The sequence below is a fragment of the Macrotis lagotis genome, chromosome 1, assembly GCF_037893015.1.
Source record: "Macrotis lagotis isolate mMagLag1 chromosome 1, bilby.v1.9.chrom.fasta, whole genome shotgun sequence".
Classification (NCBI taxonomy): Eukaryota; Metazoa; Chordata; class Mammalia; order Peramelemorphia; family Peramelidae; genus Macrotis; species Macrotis lagotis.
The window spans coordinates 676904987-676931957 of NC_133658.1; the positions used below are offsets into that span (position 1 = coordinate 676904987).

At 36.7% G+C, this 26971-nt stretch overlaps 1 protein-coding gene across 1 annotated transcript in view; it reads left to right on the top strand.

Moving 5' to 3' along the window:
- FRZB (frizzled related protein) overlaps window positions 1-26971 on the top strand; it is a 51329-nt gene that overhangs the window by 14207 nt on the left and 10151 nt on the right. Inside the window, exons 2-3 of the mRNA XM_074215556.1 lie at window positions 329-376; window positions 26014-26079. Of these exons, the coding sequence (XP_074071657.1) occupies window positions 329-376; window positions 26014-26079 (114 nt within the window). The remainder of the gene's footprint in view (window positions 1-328; window positions 377-26013; window positions 26080-26971) is intronic.

The window sequence follows — 26971 nt, forward strand, 5'->3', positions numbered from 1 at the left end:
GCAGTAGGGCTAACTCTGATCCCCTCATCTCCTTTAAATCTGGCACTGATGTGGTGAACCTTAGGTTGTCTTAGGAGGGAGAGACTAGCGCAGGTCTAGTATAGAACAATTCAAATCTTATGAGTCCATCAATTCTTAGGGGCTGAGTTATGATGACTGGGTGAAGTGGGGGAAGGAAGGAGCAAAAGAAGAAGGAAAGGTTCTGACTTAGTGAGAGTCAAATTAACAATACAGAAGAGTGCTTACATGTTAGTCGATATCTGTGGGTTAATAACATTCTAAAAATAAATATGCTAATAATTTTTATATGTTTTGTGAATAATTTCAGATTTTCCTATGGATTCCAGTAATGGAAACTGTAGAGGTGCCAGCAGTGGTAAGTATTTGCCTGTTAAATACTTGCATTCTGAGTCCATTTGTTTTCTTGTAATTAATCACATCAAAAATAATAAGTAAATTCTCTCTTTTTTCAAAGAGTCATTTTTATTGAAGCTCAAAATGTATGAAATGCCAAAGAGTTTGCTAACATTGCAAGATAGTCCTAAGGTCTTTCAGTAACATTACAGAGAGTAAGGTTTAGGGGTCCTCAGGGTACAGAAATGAAGGGAGTGATTCTGGGACAGGAAGTAGCAACAAGGCAGATAGTAAGGTCTGTTAGATCTTAGGATGAACAGGCAAGCAAATGGTAAGGGTCTTTTGTCCTCCATTTCATGAAAACTTTAGCCGATAGCTCTCTGCTCAGATAAATAGTGTAGAGTTGCAAGCGTCTGTGACTCTCTTCCATCTCTCCTCCTTCAGAGCCCGGGGGTAGAGATGTATAGGGTCAGCTCTTGCCTCCTGGATCACCCAGGAGTCAAGAGAGTAGGTAAAAGAAAAGCAAGCATGAAGGGTACCCTGTCTATCTTTTGTTCTAATCAAGAAGTGAGGGAAGAGCTAAAATGATACTTAATAAATGTTCTTTGAAATGAATTCAATTCAGGAAAGGGGTTCATAGAGGCTAAGGGACTGGTTGTGGTCCTAATAGAGCTAGAGACAGCAAAGCCAGGATTCAAAGGCAATTCAACTGCACTGCTCCTCTCTGGGTCACAGTGCCTCTCAGATGGACTGCACCAATCTATTTGATCAGAAGTTATGTTTAGAATGGGTCTCATGGTTATCTTGCAGTCAAGCACATAGGCATAACCATGGTGACAACCCAGCAATCATCATGCAAAACCCCTGTAATATTTCAACATTAAAAAAAAAAGAATCTGAGTCACTGGTACCATACAATGGTGATGTATAAAGGCAGCTCAATGGTTGTGATTGAAACAGGAAATATAGAAGCTATAAAAAATTGCAATCCACACAAGTCCTTTCTTTTTCTTACTTAGTTCTAATGTTTTTATACTGAAAGAGTGCTGGAGTTTCACCTTCCTCCTCAATCTTGATTGTTTCATTTGATCCACACTCAGATGCCAGACAAAAATGTAACAATATTCTTAGGGAGAATTAAAAGAGAAAAGGAGGTTTAATTTTCAGTTGACTCTGACTTAACTGTGATTTTGGTAAAGATTCTTTTATTGTTTCCTATATGTGTTTTAAAACAAAATTTAAGATATGTTCTATATAACCACTATAAGAAGGATTAGGTACTTTTCTAGGTGATAAAGCACTGAATCCTGGCATAGATCCAGTATTCAATGGATGTAGAGACTGAGAGATCTTGGAGATCAACTCAAACTTTTTTCACCTGGAGCCTATTTTGGGTTGATTTCAAGGAAATTAAAAGGAAAAAATATCATCTTTATTTCCACTAACCTCTTGGCTAAAATATGACATTTCCTTTAATTATGAATAGGTAACCAACTCTATTCTGAGAAGAGGAAGGGAACAAGTATTAGTTAGTGCCAATTATATGCTAGGTTCTATGATAAATGCTTTATTAATATCTCATTTGATATAGTCATTCTGGGAGGCAGATGCTATTTTTATCCTCACTAAACTGAGGCTGAGAAAAGGCTAAATTACTTGCCTAACTTTGTTGTTCAGACAGTTATGTCAGACTCTTTGTGACCCTATGGATCATAGTGTATCAGGTCCTTCTATTCTTCTCTCTCTCTTGGAATCTGTCCAAGTTCATGTTGGTTGTTCCCATGAGATTTGCTCTCAGGGCTTTCTAACTCCGGGTCCAGCACCCTATCCACTGTGCCACCTAGCTGCCTTAGAAAGGGTCTAAAGGCTTCACCAAATTGCCAAACAGACTCATTACATAAACCAGTTGAGAACCCTGAGCTAATGGAACCCCTTCATTCTCTGTGTTCATTCCATGTCAAAATTCTTTTCTCATTAAGGAAATCATTAGCACTGTTAGCCAGGGGTTCAGAAGATGCCCTCTTCATTTAAGTAAATTCTTGCTTAGGTCCGTTAAAAAACTGTCAAGGGAAGTGCACTCTCTCTCTCTCTCTCTCTCTCTCGCTCTCTCGCTCTCTCGCTCTCTCGCTCTCACTCTCTCTCTGAAGCAGAATGGTAGATGTACAAAGCTCTAATTAGCATTGGCAAGAATGGCTTTGTCCAGGGCAGCAATATCTGGAGGAAGGCAAGAGTCTTCCATCCCAGGGTAATCACCTCACTACCTTACCACGTGATCTGCTGATACAACTCCTCCTGAGACCCATCTCTCTCCCATCCTTGTTCATCCCTACAGTGGCATAGGTGACCTATCCTCCTAGAACAACTGTGCTAATGATAGGGTTGCCCTCTATGCTAGCTCTATGATCCTCTGAGAACAACCTGAATTTCCTCCAAGACTAGTTAAGATTCTGTCATGCTCTGCTCAATTAAACCCTCTATTGTAACAGATGCTGCAACTTTAGTGGGTGTAGTAGCTCCCTAAAATATGAACTTCTTTAAAGGAGGACTTGCCTTTTGCATTCTTTGTATCAGGATACAATTAATATAATCGCTAACCCATATTAGGTGCTCAGTAAATGTTAATAGACAGACTGACAAAGCTATCCCTTTTTAGGGAAGGTATTCATCCTCTCCCTCTTTTGTATAAGTTTTGGTGACCATCTCCTTCAGATTTACTTAGGTAAATGTATCATTCTTTGAAAGAAATAACTAATTCCATGTTAAATAATAAATACAATTAACAAGAAGATTTTGGTTGTGAATGGGCAGCTAGGAGGTATAGTGAATTATTTGTCCACTTTACAACTGAGAGGATCTGAGTTCAAATCTAGTCTCAGAAACTAGCTGTATGACCCTGGACAAGTCACTTAACCCTGTTTCCTCAGTTGTCTTAACGGTAAAATGAACTTGAGAAGGAAATGACAAACCCCTCCCATATCTCTGCCAAGAAAACCTCAAATGGGGTCACAAAGAGTCAGACAAAACTAATCAACTAAACAGTAATAAGGTTGTGATTGAAGAAATCAAATATTTTCTCAGTCCTCATCTTTCTTCTAACCTCTGTAGCAAATGATACCCTAGACTTATCCTATACCCATTTCTGGACCCTTGTCCTTCGACTTTCTGACACTGTATGTTCAAGGAAATTAAAAGGAAAAACTATCATCTCCTACCTCTCCAACCAATACTTTTTTCTTTGCTGAATCTTCTTAACCTTATTCCTTTCAACTAAATATGAACATTGTTAACTTCTATCCTTTCATTCTTCCCTTATTACCTAATGTCTGGATTATTGTGGTAGCTTTTTAACTGGTTTCTTTTTATCTAATCTCTCTCTATTCTTTTCCATTGAGTAGATTGTTAATATTAATTGCCAGGTTAATAATCCTAAAGGGAAATTGTGATCTTATCACTACCCTGCTCAAAACCTTTAGTCTTTCTCTTTTTCCTTTTGAGATTTCTTAACCTAGCATTCAGTCTTCTACTAGTTGCAATCTGTCTTTATTGCCATAAACCCCAATATTACCTTCCCTAAATCCTATATTTCAGTTAAAATGTTGTTACGTGCCATTGTATGATCTTTATTTGTGCTTTGCCTCCATGATTCTGTATTTTTTGCCCATGCAATCTTCTCTATCTCTAAATACCTACATTAAACTTCAATGTTGAGCTCAAATGCAATTTATTCTAGACCTGAGTAGACTTGGGCACTTGCTGTGAGCAAATCACTTGTCCTCTGCAAATCTCAGTTTTCTCAACTGTAAAAATGGGACTAATAGTAGTATCTACCTTCCAGGATTATTGTGAGGATCAAATACTTGTTAAGAGTTTACATAGTAGGTACTTAATAGATGTTTATTCCTCTCCCTTACCCTTCTATGACAGTTTCATTGATTTTCCCCACCTTGAACAATAAATTATTTCCTTCTTCAAATTCATATAGTCCTATTTTTATATCACTTATAGTATTTAAAATGTCTTTTATTTTGCCTTTTTTACATATATGATATCATTAAAGCTTTAACTTAAAAGCTTCTTGGCATGGGCTATGTTGTATACATCTCGATGCCATTTCTTAAAACCATCAAGCATGGGGTTTGCTACCTAGTAGATTTGTGATAAATGTTTGAATGAATGATAAATTCATCTAAGAATAAAAGAACCTTTGTATCCTATTAATCTGTTATTCAACCTTGGACATGGCAATTAATTTTGCTATATCTTTGTTTCCTCATTTGGAGAATGGGAAAATAAAATATGCCCTGGCCAAGTACTGGTTAGCTTGAGGTCCTAAAGGTAGTTTTGTGAGTAGAGAGATGAGTTTGTGAGCAATTGTGAAGGTAGCTATAACAAGAACTGACAACTGATTGGATGTGTTGGGTGAAGGAGGATAAGGAGTCAAAAGATGATATTAAAGCCATTAACTTGGGTGACTTGAAGGATGATGGTGCCCTCAATAATAAATCTATTCAGAGTAGGTTGAAATTATATAGATATCCTGTCACTTCAGATAAAAATTAAATCTGCAGTAAAATTTTTAAAAATCAAACATACCTATATGATATAGTTCTAAGAACCTGCATACAAGATATGGCTGGATCTGTATGATGTCAAACATTAGAGTAAACAAAGGGAAGCCAAATATATTAATTGGTATTTGTGTGGTATGATATAGACAAAATTTCTAGATGTTAGACTGAATTTTTTCAGTTTTCCTTTGGACATTTGGCATCAGGTAAAAGACATACTGACTTAATGAAGTTTTGCTCTATGTTTTTGTTAATTAACACTTTTGGAGAGTGACTGAAACATTTAATCATGAAAGAAAGTGGTCGAACTTATACAACCTATCTTATGGTATTGTACATTTTTAATGACCAGTATACTTTTTTTTTTAGTTTTTTTTGCAAGGCAATGGGGGTAAGTGGCTTGCCCAAGGCCACACGGCTAAGTAATTATTAAGTGTCTGAGACCGGATTTGAACCCAGGTACCCCTGACTCCAGGGCCGGTGCTTTATCCACTGCGCCACCTAGCCTCCCCCTATGACCAGTATACTTTTGAAAGGCATGCTGTTAGTTTGCCAGAGACATAAATCCCAAGGGAATATGTTGAATTTCCTTTTCTTATTAATGTAGTATTAGTCCTCTCAATCTCAGAATTCCTTGTTGAAAGTCACAAATTACTATGAGTCAAATCATTTGAGGTTTGCTTTTATAACTAAATTGAGCAAATATTATCCTTATATTTTTAGGTCTTAATATAATACTTTAGGCTTTCCTGTCAGGTTTGTTGCCTTTTCCACATGTTTCTGAACATGAAATAAATTTCAATTTTAAACTTTTCTCCAGTTTATAATTTCAGGAAACTTTAAAAAAAATCAAAATAAATGCTGAGAAAATGAGTTACTTAGCTTATAGTACTTCTAAATTATGTCCCTTTACTTTTTCTGACCTGAATAAACAGCACCTATCCTTAGGGGAGAAAAAATTGGTTTTATCTTCAAGCTTGGTGTAGGTTTTTATTTTGTTTTATTGCTGCTTTTTCCCCTTTTCAGAAATTGTCATCTTTATATTTATCTGTTTACTTGTTATATGCTCCCAGTAAAAAGTAAGCTTCTTGAGGATGGGAATTGATTATTTTTCCCTTTTCCTTTTATAACCCTAGAACTTAGACAGTACCCTTACACATGGTAAATGTTTGATAAATTCTTGTTTAATTGATTCACACTGACTCTCCCTTGTTGAAAAAGTAATTTTCTTATTTGTCATAAGTTTTTCTTGAGATTTCACTGGGTTAAAGAAATCTTTATGCAGGAGGGGAATTTTGGTTTGAATAACTATTGCTTTAGTCATGTGGCTATATTAAAATCTAGATGAGCATGTAGTAGACTTTCTGGTCCCTATGTCATAGTGTGCTGTGACCAAATCTAGATGAGTACAGCAGAATCTGATATGTCCAACAAATTGATTGGTATGATTGTTCAATCAAAACAAGTTTTGCTACTCTGGTACTTAGAAAGTTGGCATAAGAAACCATATAGATTAAGCTCCACTGAATTCTATTTAAATATCTATATTCGCTTATTTCCACCTAATATCTATTCCATCTAATAAGATTTTCTAAATTCTTGACTTACAATTACAATTACAATATTTCCATTCTAATATCGATTCCATCGATAACATTTTCTAAATTCTTGACTTACACTCAAGGGGATTCAAGGTCCCTTCGATGTTTTAATTCTTTAATTCAGTTATTGACTTTTTGTGTGCTCAGAGGACCAAAGAGAACAGAATCATAGAATCATAAAATTTAGCACAGAAATAGACTTTAGATAGCATGTGGTCTGACTACTACTGATAGTCCAGTGATACTGAGGTCCAGTGATAAAGCAAAATTTTGAGCAAAATAGGTGTGTCTTCTGACTGGCTAATGCTGACATAGAATTAAAATTACATCATTGACATAGGTTAGGCAATCCCAATTGGAAGATCTTTTAATGAGATGATGGGTGAAGATTTTTTAGCTCCTCCCTATTGCTTCATCGCTGGGGGTGCAGAATTTATTTGTCCTTCAGTTTTGAAGAAGACCAGTGACATCAGTGGTGATGTCTTCACTTGCATGTGAATTTAATTTAAGTGAGGCAAAGTTGCACAAAGTCCTCAGTCTCAGTCTCTTCCCAAGTCATCAGAATCCATGACTCCTGCTTCAGCTGCCTTTTTGGCCATTGGAAAAAAAATTGCTCATATCCGTCCATTCTACTAGGGGAAGTCTTCATATGCTTGGAAGTAGACACCCCAGTGACAGGCTGGAGGACTGGTGGTTACTCTCCACCTGATTAAGCCATCTGTCAAGATAGTTTACTGGGGTGTGACCCCTGCTGCACCCTACATCTTTTTGGAGCCACAGGTGAGAGTTGGGTAAGACATGTGGCCCCCAAAGGTAAACAAACAGCCCTGAAAAGAGCTCATCAGGAAACCCTCAGACCAGAGGTGCTACTAGTCTTCCTGAACAGCGTAGTCCTCCCACAACCCAGAACTAATCCTCAGATCTGATCAGAAGCTAGGGGAAGAGGGCTTCAGATGTGGCTAATCACCTCCTGTCTGACACATAAAGAATGCTAGTTGCTTTATGAGACCCAGCTGCCACTAGTAAACTTGGCTAGAAAAACACAAACAATCTCAATCAAATTCTCTCTGGTTTGGTTTCTCCCATATGGACTAGATCATCCCTTTCTTTGATTAGGAAAAGCAGGGACTCAAAAGTCAGTGACCTGGCTTAAGCTGGTTTCTGGGCTTCCATTGAAAGTCAGAAACTAGTGTCTTACTTAGGATGGGTATAGCCCAAGCTAGTTAAGGGGACTGGGAGTGATAAGTGATCACCTTACTTGATCAGAAACTGCCTTTCAGAAATGTGTGTGTCAAAAATGAGAAAAAGGATGGATCATAGTACCTAATACAGGACAATCAAGAATGGCACAACTAAGAATCTATTCTCTTACTAAGCAAGTTGTAGTTTTAAGAGTGAGGAAATTAAATCCCACTAGTCTCTTCCCTCTTTCTTCCTCAGTTTGCCCTGTAGTATTGTGTTCAGTCCTGTGCAAAACATTTCACAAGAATATTGATAAGCTGAAGAAAAAAAAATTATGATGACCATAATGGTGAGGTGGGGCTGGTAACCATGTTCTCTTAGTATTGGTTTAAATAAATAGAAATGGAGAAGAGAAGAAATGGCTATTTCAAGCATTTGGAGGATTATTATATAGAGAAGAGAATGGTCTGTGCTCTGCTCCAGAAGACAAAACAGTCCATGGAACATGCAGAAGATTGATGCCCTAATCAATCGCCTAACAATTAGAAGTGCTACAAAGTAGAGTCAGGGGTGGGCTTAACTCAGAGCAGTTCAATGGTGGTTCAGATTAGAAACTGGAACAAAAGGAGACACTTGTAGGTCACTTAACAGTTAACCGAAGGAGATGTACTTAGCAGGAGGATATTCAATAAGGACAGACATTAAGAATCCTTTGAACTGATTTGGTTAAATGAAAGCCAAATGCTTGGCTCCTTCCAAAGGCCAAGTATCTGAGAATATCTCTAACTTCTCATGACTGTTTTGTACTCAAGGGATGTGGAAGTGACCCTCAACCCTTGCTTCCCTGAGCCAATCCAAGTTTTGAGATATGTCTTGATACTTTTTAAAAATAAAAGTAGGGGCGGCTAGGTGGCACAGTGAATAGAGCACCAGCCCTGGAGTCAGGAGTACTTGAGTTCAAATATGACCTCAGACATTTAATAATTACCTAGCCGTGTGGCCTTGGGCAAGCCACTTAACCTCATTGTCTTGAAAAAAAAATCTAAAAAAAATAATTACCTAGCTGTAACATGGCCTTGGGCAAGCCACTTAACCCCATTTGCCTTGCAAAAAAACTAAAAAAAAAAAAAAGTAAAAGTGGCCTAACCTGTATGGGGAAGAGTGTTAGGATTTTGTTCCTACCATAGCTGTCTTGAGAGGTAGTGGTCTCCCAGTTATTAGAGATGTTTAAGCTCAGGTTTTGTGAGTAGCCATCAGGGTTAGTCCTGAGGGAATTCCTTTTAGATGTAGATTGGTGTAAATAATCTTTGAGGTTCTTTTAGTCATCATATAAGTGACTGTAATCTTTTTCTTCCCCTTCTGACCATGAGATGGAAAAGGTTCAGGGACCTTGGAGAGTCTCAAGAAAGACTGGGATAAGCTCAAAAGACTTTTGTGTAAAATTTTATGTTCTGATCACCATAATGTTTAACATTTTTCTCATTAACTTGGGTAAAGGCTTATATGTCATGCTTATCAAATTTACAAATGATACAATGTTGGAAGGGATAGCCATCATGTTGTATAAATGAGTCAAGGTCCAAAAAGAGCTCAACATACTAGAATATGGAACCAGAGATAGAATTTAATGGGAATTCAAGTAGTCTCCTTCATGAGTTTAAAAAAATTCCCCAAGGAAAAGATGGGATTGGTTTGGCCACTTACTAGTTCATCTGAAAAAGATCTGGGATTTTAATGGACTACAGGCTTCAAATGGATCAGGAGTGTTATGTAGCAGCTGGAAAGACTAGTGCTTTCTGGAATAGTGAGCAGAGAGGGGGAAAGTCTGATATTTTCACTCTCTTGTGTCCTGCTCATATATTCTGGATTCAATTTGATGCCACATTTAGAGAAGGATAATGATAGAGCATCAAGAAGAGGACATTTAAGGGGTGAATATTAAAGAAAATTTTTCAATACTAGGTAAACTATTTGAAAAAGTAGATAATCTATCAAATTTCTTCTATGATATAAATTTGTCTTGATACCTAAACCAAAGCTAAAATGGATAAAAGAAAATATGGGGGGGGTGGTATGGGAGGAGATGGCAGAGAGAGAGAGAGAGAATGGAGATTCACAGAAGATAAAATGGAAAATTTTGATTACAAATAGTTGAAAAGTTATTTTGCCAAAAACCCAATGAAACTAAAATTAGATGTGGGGGAAAAAGCTCATTGCATTGAATTTATTTGATAAAGGGTTAATTTCTAAGATATATAAGAATTAGGTCAAATTTATAAGAAAAAGACCAAATTGATAAAAAAAAATTTAAAGGCATAATTGGTAGTTTTGAGAGTAAGAAATTCAAAGTACCAATAGCTATATGAAAAATTCTCTGTTGTTGTTCAGTCATTTTTCAATCATGTTTGACTTTTTCAATTCCATTTGAGTTTTTATTGGTAAAGATGCTGGAGTGGTTTGCCATTTCCTTCTCCAGCTCATTTTACAGCTGAGGAAACTGAGGCAAACAGCTTAAGTGATTTGTCTGGGGTCACATGCAGCTAGTAACTATCTGAGACTAGATTTCAACTCATGTGATCCTGACTTCAGGCCTCATATTCTTCCCATTGTACTACCAAACTGCTTGAAAATTTCTCTAAAGAACTGATAGAGAAATATAAAGTCAAACAATTCTGAGGTACTATCTCACACCCATCACATTGATGTAGATGACAAAAAAAAGGTGAAGGACAAATGCTGGAGGAGTTTCTAGAAAGTAGAAACACTAATTCACTCTTGGATTTGTGAACTATTCCAACCCTTCTGGAGAGGAATTTGAATTTTATGTCCAAAAACCTTAAACTGTGCATCTTCTTTGACCCTGAAATGCTATTATTAAGTCTATAAGACTGAAGATATCAGAGAAAAAGGAAAAGGATCCAAACATATAAAAATATTTATAAAATCCTTTTTTGTGGTGATAAAGAATTGCAAACTGAGGGAATGCCCGTCATTTGGAGACTACTGAAAAAGTTATGGCAAATGAATGTGGTGGAATACAATCGCAAAGTAAAGAAAAGAAGGGAATGAATGGTTTCAGAAAATCCTGGACAGACTTGTATAAATTCATGTAAAATTAAATAAGGAGAACAATTTATAAAAGAACAGCAACATTATACAGATAATAAACTGAGACTTAGTAACTCAGAACAACACAAATACCAACCTCAGTTCCAAAAAACTCATGATGTAACATGCTGTCCATCTCCAAGTGAAGAAGTGAGGGATTGACTGAAAATTAAAGCATCCTCTCTTCCTTTTTTCATTTCTTCCTTTCCTACTGACTTCCTTCCTTTTCCTCTTCCTTCTTTCCTTTCTCCCTCCTATAATTCCTTCTTCCCTTTTCCCTCTTTCCTTTGTTTGTTCCTCCCTCCCTTCCTTCTTTCCTTCTTTCCTTCCTTCCTTCCTTCCTTCCTTCCTTCCTTCCTTCCTTCCTTCCTTCCTTCCTTCCTTCCTTCTTTTTCACATGGCTAATGAAATTTGCTTTAGATTACATATTTGTAATGAATTTTGTTTTTATTGCCTCAAGTGAGTGGAAAAGGGAGAGAGTTTGAAATTGAAAATAAAATAAAATTGAATTTTAAAAATAATTAAAAAACATAAACATTATAAAGTTACTTGCATGGGTGTCAGAACTACTCAGGCAAAGACAGAATATTTATTCCCCAAGCTTTTTCCATACTCAGAACATTCACAAATTCCTAAAGAATTGCAAACCCCCAGGTATTTCCTTTTCTACATTAATTTTAAATAAACACAAAAGCATAAGTCTATGTCAATATATAGATGCTGGAGGATGTTCTTATAATTCAAAACCTGAATCATTTCTTTAGTATCATCAGAAATATAACCATTTTTTCCTTTTATAATTTTTGGTGTCTTTATGCAAAAATAAATCATCTGTGAAAGAAAACACTTAGCAGGAGACAATCTCACATTTTTTCCCCCAAAGGGAATACAGAAGCCTTGTTTATTAAAAGAGCAATATGAGGGAGTATCTTCTGCAGCATAAAGTAAGTTTAGATGTCACACACATTTAATAGTAGTCTTTGAGATCCTTCATACATACAAATCAATTAGATATATTTTTAAAGCATATGGAAGATATCAGTACTGAGTGTCCTTTTTTGAGAAAATAGTGCTCAGCATCAATCGCAAGCAAATATTGTTGAGACAATGAAGCTGCTTTTGCTTTATTTGTAACAGCTGCTGTCACTAACAGATGCCTCTTTCTAGAACTTGGAATTTTTAGTAAGAGTGTTATCCCCCGTGGGGTTTCCACGTTCTAACATGTTTCTTGCAAATGTTTGAATAGAAGTTGAATTTATGATGGTTAGCAAAATAATATCTACTGGTTAACAAAAGCTTGTGCATTTTATTTGCCTCCAAAGGAACATAAAACACTTTTCTTTTAGCTTCCCTGGTTTCCTTCCTCTCTCCCTTCTCTCTGTTGTACTTCCTTTCCTCCTTTCTGTATTGAAGGAGAAAAACACATCTTCACATTGGAACTTTCTCAAGGGTCCTTTTCTCTAGAAGTCTTAAGGTGCAATGAGATGCTGTCTAGGGTGATTGTGCTTTGTTTTATATTTTAGTAATATCTGTGGTTGCTAACAATTGAACATCTGCCTGCTTCTTAGCTATGAGATCTGGGCAAGGAGTCTCTTCTATAAAAGATACAATAGCCTAGTCTCAAATGTATTAAATAATGTTTGAAACATTGTCTATAAAACATGTTGAGGTTTATTGCAGCATTGAAACTTTTTTTTGTATTTGGAAAGGTTTCTTTCAACCATTACTCACTAAATATTTGTTGAATTTAGGAATGTTTTGTTTTTAAACATCTGTAGGGAATGGGAATGGTTATTGCCAGAAAATTTCCCCTAGTACCTATATGTGCTGACAACTGTTGACATGTACTGGAAAACTTATCAAGAACCTAATATCTGTCCATTCATTGTTTGTTCCAACCTTAGCCTAAATCAGTGAAGAAAAGATGATAACCATCTCAACAGATTTAGCTAAATAATGCAGTTGTTAGAATATTAGATCAGAAGTCAGGAAGAGCCAAGTTCAGATCTACGCTCAGACACTTACTAACTGTGAGATCCTGGGTAAGTCCCCTAACTCTGTTTGGCATAGTTTCTTCAACTATAAAATAAAAATAAATATAGCACCCACCTCTCATGGTTGCTGTATAAGATAAAATGAAATAGTTATATTATACTTTGCAAACCTTAAAGCTATATATATATGTGCATATACACACACACATATATATACATATATGTGTGTATGTAAATATAAATATACACATATGCTACCTGTTATTACAACTCCTTTTAGGCTAGCTCCTTCTTGTTCCAAAATGTCTCCCATCCTTCCCCCTCTCCCCCCACCCCGAATCATCATTCAACAAGAATTTCCTTAGACCTACTCTGTGCTAAGTATTGGGGATATAGAAACAGAAATTAAACACTCACTGTTCATAAAGAGTTTACATTTTATTGGAGAGGTGACATATGATTATATAAGTTTGTAGAAAATAAATAGAAGTTGATTTTTCTTGTGGGGCAAAAGCACTTGCTGCTTGAGAGGAAGGGGAGGTCAAATATTTCACATAGAAAATTGTGCCTGAGCTGAGCTTTGAAGGAAACTTGGGATTTTAAAGGCCAAGGTGAAGAGGAAGGTATGAAGGACATAAGGAATAAAAATAGACCGGGAATGTTGTGTGTGAGGAGCACCAAGAAGCTCAGTTTGGGTAGGCTGTACCGTTTGAAAGGGAGCACTGTATAATTAAATTGCAAAGGTTTATGGGGGGGGATCAAGTATAAGGGAATTTAAGTGCCTATTGTATTAGACCCTAAAGGTAATAGGGAGTCATTAGAGTCAAGTTATTAATTTGCAAAGTAGATGCAAATAGTCACTTTGAGTTTACTGATATAATGTGTTCACTGAATAGCTGAGCTTTAGTTAAATTTTGATTTATCCGGCACTGGATAATTAATTATCTACAACCAGGGAGTAAATTGTCCTGTGACAATCACAGGGGTATTTCTTTTAGGTATTTCTGGTAAAATTCTTGCCAGAGTCCTTCTCAATTGGCTGATCCTTCACCAGGAAGATGGTCACCTCCCTGAGAGCAAGTGTGACTTCAGAAAGGAACAGTCAATATTGTATTTCTAACAACTCCAGGAAAAATGCCAGGAACAGAACAGAGGTCTGTATACAACATTTGTAGATTTGACTAAGGAATTTGACACTATCAGTCCCCATGAGGGTTTATGGAAAATTATGTCAAAATTTGGTTGCTTGTATAAGTTCATCAGTATTATACATCAATTTAATGATGGCATATATGCCTGGGTTCTGGATAGTGGACAATGCTCTTGAGATTTCTCAGTCACCAGTGGAGTAAAACAAGGATCTGTTCTTGCTCCCATAATTTTTAGCATGATGTTTTCAGCCATGTTATCAAATACCTTCAATGTCAGCTACCGCACTGAAGGCAAATTCTTTAACTTGAAAAGGCTAGAAGTCAAGACAAAGTGCTGGTGCATGATCTAGTGTTTGCAGATGATTGTGCACTCAATGCAGCCTCTGAAGCTGAATCCATTCTCTGCTGCCTGTGCTAATTTTGGTCTAACAATTAATAACAAGAAAATACAGGTGCTCCATTAGCTAGCTTCACTAGCACTACACCATCCATAAATTACAGCAAATAGAGAAGTTTTGAGTACTTTGGACAAGTTCACTTACCTTGGCAGTGTCCTTTCCAAGGAGGTACACATTGACAATGAGATTGTCACACATGAATTGCCAGAGCTAGTTCAGTATTTGGGAGGCTCCAAAAGAAAGTGGGAGAGAAGAGCTATTAGACTAATCACCAAATTGAAGGTCTACAGAGCCATTGTGCTGACCTCATTGTTGTATGCCTGTGAAACCTAGAGAGTCTACCAGTGCCATATTAGGAAACTGAATCATTTCCATTTAAATTGTCTTAGTAAGATTCTGGCAGGAGAAGATACCAGACACTGAGGTCTTTTCTTGATCTAAACTCCCTAGCATTCCAATATTACTAAAGAGAGTGCAACTACAAATAGATGGGACACATTGTTAGAATGCCAGAAGTATGCTTGCCAAGAAATTATATTATGGAGAACTCATACAGTGCAAGTGCTCACCAAGAGATCAAAAGAAACAAAACTGAGACACCCTGAAGGTCTCTGTGAAGAACTTTAGAATTGGTTGTTACAACATGGGAGACACTGGCACAAGACAGTCCAATTTGGCATGCCCTCATCAGTGAGGGTGTTGTACTCAATGAGGAAGGCAGAATTGAAGTAACTCAAAGGAAATGTGACATATGTAGGTTTAGAATACCCATGGACTATTTGTGTCCTGCCTATGCTAGAGATAGGTCTGATATTGGTCTGATCATCCACAGTGGAATACACTGCAATTTGTCTCAAACCTAGTGCTGTCATTTTAGTCTTGTTCAAAAAATGAAGGACAAGAACCAAACAATCAACCAACCAATCTTCAACCAGAAAATAACACATCTTTTTTTGATACATGAAGTGACTTAAGAGAAATAATTCTTCAACATTTTTGGTTTTTTATTTTTAGTTTTTAGGATAATACTAAAAAAAAGACAACTAGGTAGCATAATGGTTAGAGAGCACTGGATTTGGAGTCAGAATACTGCTTCAGATATTTCAGATCTTAGTAGCAGTGTGACCTCAGGCAAGTCACTTAACTTCTTTCAACATCAAATTCCTTATCTGTAAAATAAGAACAATGTAGCAGTACTTATCCCCCAGGGTTATTAGGAAGTTCCAAGAAAATACCATATTTTTCTTTAAAGAACTTCATAAACACCATTTATTGTAAAGATGTTTTAATGGAAAAAATAACAAGTAGTTTTAGCAGCATTAAATGGGGATAAATATTTTTGAAAATCATAAAACCTTAGATTAAATAGAAATCTATATATGAACTTATAAATATATTCAAAGACCTAATTCAAAGGGTGCTCATAAAAATTATTTCCCTCATGAGTATACTTGCATCCCCAGCACAGGTAAGAAAACTGTTGCTTGGATATGTCCGTTGAACCTGATCCTATAATATCACAACAATGTTTTCTTAAGAGACTTTTTTGACCAGGATAGTAGGACAGCTAGGTGACTCATTGGATGGAGCACTGACCTTGGAATCAGGAAGATAGGAGTTTGAATGTAGCCTCAGACCCTTGACAGTGTATGACCTCGGGCAAGTCACTTAACCCATCCTGATTCATATCTGGCCACTGGACCCAGATGGCTCTGGAAGAGAAAGTAAGGCTGGTGCTTTATCACAGCTCCCCCTCACTCAGATCCAATTCATGTGCTTTGTCATGGCACCACCTTCTTGATGTCATGATCTTTTTTCTAGAATGAAGAACAAATTCATCAAATGAGCTCCTATACATGGTGGTCAACAATGTTCTCTTTATTATTCTGTGTGGATGACCATTGAGAAAGACTAAGCCTATAAACAGTCTTGTGTTGAAACTAAATAAAACTTACAGCAAAATTGATGTGACATGTGTAGGATGGTATGAATTATGGAATTAGTGTGATATGGTAGAAGGAGCCTTGAATTTAGAGGTAAGAATCCTGGGTCTGAATCTCAGTTTTGACATGTCAAAAAATTATTTTACTTTTTCAATTACCCCTTAATAAAGATGATACATTCTCAGCTTCTCTGCTTGTTCAGAAAGCATGCAATAAGTCTGGTAATAATAAAAATAAACAATTATTTAAAAATAAAATGTTTTATTAAATAATATAAAAATATAATTATTATGTAAATATAATAATTATAATTAACATTTCTATGTGTCACACTCTATGCTATTAAAAAATATATCATTCATCCCTACAACAATTCTGAGGTGAGTACGATTATTTTACAATTTAGGAAACTGAAGCAAACATGTTAGATGGCTTGCCCAGGGTCACACAGCTAGTTAGTGTCTGAGGTCAGATTTGAATTCAGGTCTTTTGACTCCAGGTCCTTGGAGTCAAAACTGTCACATAATTATCTAAACTTATTAAAGAGACACATTAAAATGTTTGATGTTGTTATTATGCCATTTAGTTATTGTGCTTCATGGCCATTAGCTATAAAGTTCTGTAAGTACCTCCATTATTGCTGTTCCTGCAGCCATGCCCAGTGTTTCTGGGTTCAGCTTAATGGAATGGGATACTCTAGTGAGGGAGGAAAAGAAGGATTAAAGGGGTCAAATCTTTGCCTTTGCTGAAGAAAAGCTTGTAAAGACCTATTTCTTAGTTTTCATTTTTCCTGTTAAACTTAATGCTCCAGTTATACCCATTATTATTATTATTCTAAAAAAGACTGAGTTTCTTTAAGTCAAAATGATCCCAGGACCCCTTTTATTTATCTTATCTCCAACTTCCAGAACCTTGATTTACTAGCACCTGTTACTTGTATAGAGAGGCTCCTGGAATACCTGAGACTTGAAAACCTCATAGTGGAAAAATAGGGAGACCTGGCCATTTAGATCACCATCATAACACATCCAAGATACCTCAAGGAAGTCTCAGAGCAGTTTACCACTCTCAGAAAACTTTCTTTTTGTTCCTGGAGCTTAAAAATAGTACTTTCTCATTCCTCAGAACATATAAAAACTGAGTTTTCTGATTTTAGAAGAGACTAAAAAAACCAATCCAGCTCAGAAATTTACTTAGTCAAATAAGCAAACACCTGGGCAGGGACAAAAAAAAAGGGAAGAATGGTAGGAAAGATACTCACATGATAATGAAAATTGTTATTGCCAACCATCCAAATGAAATTTAATTAAGGGCTTTGTAGAGAATAGAGAAAGTCCTCAACTAATAATAATCTTTTGAGAGGGAAAAATGGTTTACAGATAACTTTCCACAGAAGAACACTATGAGGAAGTAAAATGATCATTCCCATATTTAAGATAATAAAATATTAAGACTTAAATAAACTACCATATTTCCCCATGTATAAAATGCACCCTTTTTGGGAAAAATTTAGGGTCTGAATACTGGGAGCATCTTATATAGTGGATTTTTTTACTTGCATTTCCCGCTTTTTTGCACTTGTCTTTATGCTCATTGTTACCAGTATGTTAGGTTACATTTTGCCACATTCCACCCAGAAATGACTCAGAAAAGACTTTCATACAGAGCTAAATTCAAGTTCAAAGTGATCCAGTTTGCAAAAGTGAATGGAAATCGTGCTGCTGAACATCAGTATGGTCCTCCTCATGAAAACTCCATGGCAGAAGAAGGCCATGAGAGGTGAATCAACCAAGTGCCCTGAGTTACAGAAAGAATTAAAGAGATAGATTGAAGAACAAAGGGCTAGTGGAATTCCTGTGTCTACAAAAATGGTTCAGTAGGGGGCCAGAAGAATAACTGATGAAAAAGAAGTGACTGATTTCAAAGGAGACACAATTGATGCTTCAGGTTCATGAAATGGAATGGACTAAGCATGTGTCTACATACCAGACTTGCCCAGGGAGAGCTTGTGTTCAACCTCAGACCAAAGCACAGGCAGGAGAGCAGTCAGAGCCTCTCCTAAGATGGTGATTCGTCATCAAACACAGATCGGGGGCAAGCTAATGGATGAGAGTAATGACAGTGCTGAGGAGTTGTATGAATTTTATGATGAATGAAACTTGAGTTCAATAACTTTATATAATATATTTTTTCAAATTTTGGGCCCCTAAATTAACGTGCTTTTTATACATGGGAGTGTCTTATACATGGGGAAATACTTATGCTCAAGCAATTTGTCAGTATTGGAAACAGGATTAACCCATGTCTGCCCTGGTTAGAGCATATCTGAAGTACATTGATTAATTCTAGGCCTAGAATACTGGTAAGTTCATGAATAAGCTAGTGCTTATCCAGAGGAGGGCATGGTATCAGTATTCAAGCATTTAAAGGTTTTCTGGTGAAAAGGGTTGCACTTGTTTTCTTTGGCCCTAAAAGGAAGAACAAGGAGTAGGTTGGCAGTTAAAGGGAAGCTTGACATAAAGGAAAACACTATGACTATCCATAGGTGAAACTTGTGTGTGGGGGGGTGTTGTTGGTTCCTCCCATTATTAGAGATCTTTTAGATAGAGACTGAATGGTCATTAGAATGTTGTAGGGAGGAGTCCTTTTTTCTGGAATAGATATTGGCATCATTTTCAGCTCTGAAATTCTGCCTCCTCACTTTCACTTTTCCCCCTGTACCAGATTTTTTGTTGAGTTTTAAATCCATAGTCTATCTGGAAGGAAAACAGCACTATACTATTGAAACTGTAGGTTGTTGTTTGTCCTTTATTCTTGAAGAGGACCATGATATCAGGATGTGATGCCATGACATAAAAGTGTTGCTAGGCAAAGTAACCAGCCTCACTTTCACCTCCTGGAACTGTAGGAATGAATTACTGTGTATAGAAGTGTATTATGGGGAAATGCATTCAGATGCATAATTAAAGATGTGCATATTTATTCCTCTCTCCACTTCAGTAATAAGCAGGGTACTCTCTAGCTTTTCTACTTTCCAGGCAATAGGGAGAAATAAGCTACAAAACACTCTCAGGGTTCCCATATTGGGGTGTGGGTATGACTGTCAACTAGCAAGCATTTGTGGTGTGTGTGTGTGTGTGTGTGTGTGTGTGTGTGTGTGTGTGTATGTGTGTGTTGTGGTATTTTCTCAAGGAGTTTCTTACTAATGTGCTATTATATGGCTAGTTTTCTTTGGTGTAAATTCTGATCACCCCAGGCAAGAGATCTTGAAATGGGATAGGATTGGGAGACCTGGGAAGGGGAAATGAGGTAGGGTGAGGAGGTAAGGAGCTGAGACAAGAATCCTGGAGTGTGGTGTCACATGGGGACTCTAGAGAAGGAACTATTGGAAATTAGAAAATCTTGCTTTCCTATAACTGCTCCAGATAAACTTCTCAGGCCCAGCTACTTCCCCAAGTCATGCCATTTCTTTTCTTCTGTAGATTCCAGAGACCAGTTCTTCCATTCCCCCACTTCCCTTTTCTTATCTTCATCTAGTTTTCCTTACCAGGATTCCTCTCTTCTCACATCTACAAAAGAAAGTAATTTAATTTCACCAGCTTCTTCCCTAGCTGCAGTTTCTGAAGCACTTACACATTCCTAATAACTATTTAGACTTTCTAAGGATCTTTTAAAAATATTACTAGCGATACTGTGAAGAGAGACAACCATGATGGGATATTAGACAGTTAAAACCTGCCTCTGGCTCTAGCAAGCTGTATGATCAAGAGCAAGTCACTTCAATTTTCTGATTCTAGCACAAATCTAAGATTTGAGACAAGTTGACTTTAGCAATATGTAGATGGGAGGTATTGTTATTTAATAAAAAGAGTGATCCTGCCTGAAATAAGAAACATTTACTCACAGTACTTGATTGGTTTTTGTCCAAAATGACATCATTATGTTAGAGATGAGTTACAGTATATCTTATTGCGACTGATCAGACCAATACAAGCTTGGGATGATCTTTCACAGATTGGCACAAATAGTTCATGTGTACACCTATTTACTCTATTACTATTTACTCTAAACTTAAGTATTTCACTTTTCCCTTGAGCTTCTTCATTTCTGCCTTGCTCATAGAGAGCACCTCTCTGATGAGGGCATGCCATTCTGGGCAGTTCTGTGCCAATTGTCTTCTATACTGCACAATTAATTCTAAAGTTTTCAAGAGAGACCTGCAGTGTGTCCCTGCATCACCACCACCACCACTCCTCCTCCTCCGTCTGCCTCTTCCTCTTCCTCTGCTTCTGCTTCTTCTTCTTCTTTATACTTGCATGTGTGAGTTCTCCATAAAATAGTCTATTTGGCAAGCTTATATTTAGCATTCTAACAATGTGGCCAGGCCATCATCTTTGTGCTCTCTCTATTAACATTTGAATGATTGACAGTTTAGCTTGAGAAAGCATCTAATAAGGGTTTACAAAAAAAGAGAAATTGGGACTACTTCAGAAACAATCCTGAACTTGGAGAAACACTAGGTTTGAATCCTAGCTGTAACTTACCTACTAGTTTTGGCATTTTGGGCAAACTATTTCACCTACATGAATCTGTTTCCTCATCTGCCAAATGAAGATAATTTATTGACTTCTGCTTCAGAGAGTTTTATGACTATGAACAATAACAAATATGATTTAATAATGTTTTTAAAAATTCAAAATATTTTTATAGAGGAATTCATCTCTATAGGAGATGGTAATAGAGGGAGTATACTAGCATGGCAGCAAAAAAAGATTTCATTTAGATATTTGTAAGAACACCTGAATGGCAGAAGGGAAGATTAAATGTGAAAAGAACCTTTGTCACTGGAAATCTTTATGAATAGAGTTGACTGATCTAATTATAAACCCTTCTTAGAGAGATGGAGGTGGGTCTGAGTTCCCTTTTTCAAGTACAGTTGAACTCTGTAATTCAGTGATTCTACTGGTAATCAACAGAGTAAACTAGGGCTATATCATCTAATCCTGGAGTGTGGTGGCATATTTGCAAATGTTTTTCTTTTTTCTGAGTTAAGTAGGCAGGAGTATTATACTGTCTTTCACAAAAGGTCTAGTGCAAATCTAGCTAGAGGTAAGGGGAAGCAAAGTGGTGCGATAAAGCCAAGTCTAGAGTCAGGAAGATGTGAGTTCAAATCCAGCCTCAAATGATTGCCAACTATGCAACCTTGGGCAAGTCACCTGATGTCTGTCTCAGTTTCCTCATCTGAATAATAAAGGTAGTAATAGCACCCACTGCCTGAAGTTGTGAGATTAAAGTGTGATAATATTTGTAAAGTCACTATCACAGTATCTGTCACAATGTACTAGTACAATATAAATGTTAGCTATTGTCCTTGTTTATTGTTATTTCCACAGTCCAGTCCTTTAATCTCTTGGAGCCTCACTTTCCTTATCTATAAAATGATAAATAATAACAATACCTATACTACCTATCTCACAAAGTTGTGGTCACCTAGTCCAGTCCACTCATTTTACAGATTAAGGAAATGTAGTCCATGAGAGAAGTGAAATGATTTGTGATAAATAGCTACTAAATTCTTTTGGTTGTTCCAAGTGGTTTCATTTGTAAGCTAAAAATATTCATCAAAGCCCATGAGATCTATTCTCCTATTATAATATCTAATTCTAGTGAGCATTAAGATCCATGAAGTCCTTTCCCTTCCCACCAACCTGTTTCACTACTTTTCCTAGAGAAAGAGACCAGACTAAATGAATTTTTAAGAATCAACTCCCAGTCTAACATTCTAGTATTCATAATCATTTTTCTCATTAAAGGGATTATTTATTTTCTTATCTTTTTTCTCATGATTTATATATTGATGCCTTTTAATTTTTTACATCACAGTCATAGATATAGCCTTGTCACTTTTATTTCCTTTTTTGCACACATGTTTATTAAAATGTGTGTGTGTGTGTTTTGGGGAATGGAAATTTATTTGGTTTTTGGATGACAAATAGCATTCTTTATCATAAGTCCATCAAATAAATTGCTTCACCCCCCCCACAGTTGTTATTGCTAGCTGTATTTCCCTTCATCCTATTCCCCCCCTCCTCCTGTCCCCCCTTCTCCCATCCCTTTCCTCTCCTATTTTCTTCTAGTGTAAGATAGAATTCTGTACCCAATTTAGAGTATATATATATATATATATATATGTATATATGTATATATACATATATACATATATATATATATATATATGTTATATGTTATTTCCTCTCTGAGCCACTTCCTTTTTTTGCAAGGCAATGGGGTTAAGTGATTTGCCCAAGGTCACAAAGCTAGTTAATCATTAAGTGTCTGAAGTCAGATTTGAACCCAGGTCCTTCTGACCACAGGGCTGGTGCTCTATTTACTGTGCCACCTGGCTGTCCCCTCTGAGCCACTTCTGATGAGAATAAAGGCTCACTCCCCCTCACTTTTTCCCTTCTACTCCATTGCCAAAGCTTTTCCTTTTATGTGAAATAACTTAGCCCATTCTACCTCGCCATTCCCTTTCTTCCAGTACATTCCTTTCTTGCCCACTAACTCCATCTTTTTAATATATTATACCTTCCTATTCAACTTCCTCTTGTGCCTTCTCTATATATACTCCTTCTAACTGCCCTAGTAAATGAGAAGGTTCATATGAATTATTAGTCTCATCTTCCCATCTAGAAATACAAGCAGTTCAACATCATTAAGTTCCTCATAATTTGTCCTTCCCATCCACCCTTTCTATGCTTTACCTGAATCCTGTACTTGAAGATCAAACTTTCTTTTCAGCTCTAGTTGTTCATCAGGAAATGTAGCAAGTCCCCTATTTCATTGAATATCCATCTTTTCTCCTGGAAAAAGTATGTTCAGTTTTGCTGGGCAGTTGGTTTCCAACTGTAATCTCAACTCTTTTACCTTCTGAAATATCATATTCCAAGCCCTATGTGCCTGTAATGTAGATGCTGCTAATTTCTCTATTATCCTGACTGTAGCTCCATGGTATTTGAATTGTTTTTTCTGGCTGCTTGTAATATTTCCTCCTTGACTTGGGAATTCTGGAATTTGGCTAAAATATTCCTGGCATTTTTCATTTTGGGATGTCTTTTAGGAGATAATTGGTGGATTCCCTCAATTTCTATTTTACCCTCTGCTTCTAGGATATCAGGGCAGTTTTCTTGGATTATTTCTTGAAAAATGAAATCTTTTCCTGGGCATAACTTTTAGGTAATCCAATAATTTAAAAATTTTCTCTTCTGGTTCTGTTTTTCCAGGTCAGTTGTTTTTCCAAGGAGATGTTTCACATTTTCTTCTTGTTTTTCATTCTTTTGGTTTTGTCTTAATTTTTCTTGATTTCTCACAAAGTCATCAGCTTCCCTTAGCCACATTCTACATTTTAAGGAATTATTTACTATAGAGAGCTTTTGTATCTCCTCTTCCATCTAGCTAATTATGCTTTTAAAGGCATTCTTCTCCTCATTGGCCTTTTGGACTGCTTTTTTTCCATTTGACCTGAACTATTTTTTTTTGTTTATAGGTTTTTGCAAGGCAAATGGGGTTAAGTGGCTTGCCCAAGGCCACACAGCTAGGTAATTATTAAGTGTCTGAGACCAGATTTGAACCCAGGTACTCCTGACTCCAGGACCAGTGCTTTATCCACTACGCCACCTAGCTGCCCCTAAACTGGTTTTTAAGATATTATTTTCTCCAATGTTTTTTGATTTCTCCTTCACCAAGCTGCTGACTTGGTTTTCATGAACTTTTGACAACTCTCTCATTTCTTTTCCCAATTTTTCCTCTACCTCCCTTACTTGATTTTCAAAATCTTTTTTGAGCTCCTTCATAGCCTGAGACCAATTCACATTTTTCTTGGAGGTTTTGGATACAGAAGCTTTGACTTTGTTATCTTCTGAATGTGTATTTTGATCCTCCATAGGACCAGAGTAATTGTACATGGATGGATTTTTTTTTCCTTCTGTTGTTTGCTCATTTCTCTAGCCTATGACTTGATTTTAGCTTTTGTTAAGGTGAGGCTCTGCTTCCAATGTGGAGCACTGTCCCAAGGTTTTGAAGTTTTTGCAGGTGTTTTCAGGGACATCCCCCCATGGATCTCAGTTTCTTCAAGGTCTTATGAGAGGCTATGTCTGTTCTCTTGGCCTGTGTTTCTGGTCTGTGAATGATCAAAAGCATTCTCCTCTGCCCTGGAAATGTGAGGAGGGTCTCTGCTCTGCTATGGAAGTATGGGGCCCCAGACTGTAACCTGGATCTGAGTATGGGCAAAGTCACAGAGTCCTGCCCTAGAGGCAGCAGAGAAACATCTGCATTCTCCCCCATCCCTCTTACCATCAGTGAATTGAGCACTGTGGAAGCACCTGCTAGGTGGCGGCCTGCTTCTGGTTCTGGGAGCTGGGGATGTGCTGAGGCCTATGCTGAACTGGGCCCCCTATTCACTCTGGTGAGGCAGAGTTTCCCTGCTGACCTTCCAAATTGTCCTTGGCAATCCATGGGTTAAGAGGTCAGTAAACTGCCACCATTGCCATGGACCTAGGCATCCCAAGGGACCCAGGCACCTTGTGGGATGTTTCTGGATGACTGGAGCCAGCTCAGGTGTGGCTTGGACTGCATTATAGCCCTTTATAACCCGATGTAACAAATCCTTCCCAGGCTATCTTCCAAGTTGTCTTGGACTGGAAAATTGTTTCACTCAGTCTTTCTGTGGGTTCTGCCACTCTAGTATTTGGCTAGAGTCATTATTTAAAAGTATTTAGAGTAGTCTGGAGGAGATCTTCTGGGAGTTCCTGCCTTCACTCTGCTATCTTGGTTCCCTACTCCTAGGATTCATAGTCTTAGTGTGGGTACTCTTTCCAACGACGTACCGTTTCAGTCATATCTAACTTTTAATGACTCCATTTGGGATATTTATTGCAAAGATACTAGAGTAATTTGCCATTTCCTTCATTAGCCCCTTTTAAAGATAAGGAACTGAGCTAAACAAGATTAAGTGACTTACTTGGGGTAACACAGCCAGTAAGTATCTGAGACCAGATTTGAACTAATGAAGATGAGTCTTTCTTCTTCCAAGCCTAGTGATCTATCCACTATACCATCTAGCTTCCACGATAGCCCTTTACCCATCCTTGCCTACACATCCTGTGTGACTCTTGTCCATATCCTTCCATAAGTTCAATCCAGGATGATAGTCCAACAAATTGGGGGGGCCTTCTTTATGTTCTTATGACATTGGAACAAAAGGCTATCCGTTAACTGGCTCATCTTTTTTGCTCATACAGTTCTTTGATATCTATTCCCATATTACATCTACATAATTTCTTGTTTTAAGGTATTGCAAATTGCTGACAACCACTACATGGACTCTTGCCATGATCTTTATTTTCAGTTATATGGGGTCTGTGGCATTCCTTGAGTTTCAACCATATATTACCACTATTAGAATACTGGTATTAGAAAGATTGCCTTGGGTTGTGGAGACAAACTTGCAGTCATAAAAATAAGTTAAAAATTTCCCAATTGCAAAACAAGGCAATCTAGTCATTTAAGAACCAACAAAATGGCAAATTTCTTTCATGCCTTAAAAAGAAGCAAGCCAATTAATAAAAGGTAAATTTGATTTTGAAGTGACAAATCTGCATTTTTCTTAATTTACAGTAAACTCATGTTTTCTTTCTTTCTTTTTTTTTTTTTCAGAACGCTGCAAATGTAAGCCTGTGAGAGCCACACAGAAGACCTATTTCCGGAACAATTATAACTATGGTAAGAGTAACAGTAGAGTACAGTTTAGGAATCATGGGGTTTAGGAAGTCAAGGAATTGATTGTTATTTTGAATATTAGCTTTAAATTTATATAGGCAGAACTTTTCATGTATGTTCTGTTGTGAAGGACATATGATTATAATGAATTCAGAAATGAGAATATAATTGGGGACTGTGATATCTTGTTCCTAATTGTGCAAAGATAAACAATGACATAATTCAAAATAAGGAAAAATCAAATTTATTAACTTCAGTGATGAAAGAGTATTGTAAACAATATGTAGAGTTGGAAAGATGGTCTGTCTTTTAAAAGTTTAATATTCCTGGGATCTTTTTATTATTCAATCATAGTATATTTAAAAATTGTTAAGTTTGGGCAAGAAATGGTAAATTGTACAATATAATGAAATTGTACAATATAATGAAATGAGAATAGAGAGTGTCATTTTTTAATCCCAATGACTGATATAATTGCATGTGCACACACACATGCACATACACACATACATAGGCACACACTTACTAGTTATGTATCTGTGACCTGACTTGAATCCAGGTCTTCTTGTCTCTAAGTATCTAACCATTAAACTCCACCTAGGGTATGTCCTTAATAATTATTTGTTGGATGAATTAATTTATGATATGTAAAAATATATCCAACATTAAAACTACACTGAAAATAAAAGATATTTATTGAAAATGCTTTAGAATCTTACAGAATATCAGTCATCATAAATACCAATATTATAATGGAAAAGGGTGGTCAGAACTTAATCTTATAAGCATTTACTTTTTTCTTTTTAGCACAGATGAAATTCATGAAGAACTAGTTGATATTTCTCCAAGGAACTATTAATATTAAAAAGATTACAAATGAAATAATTACAAATTA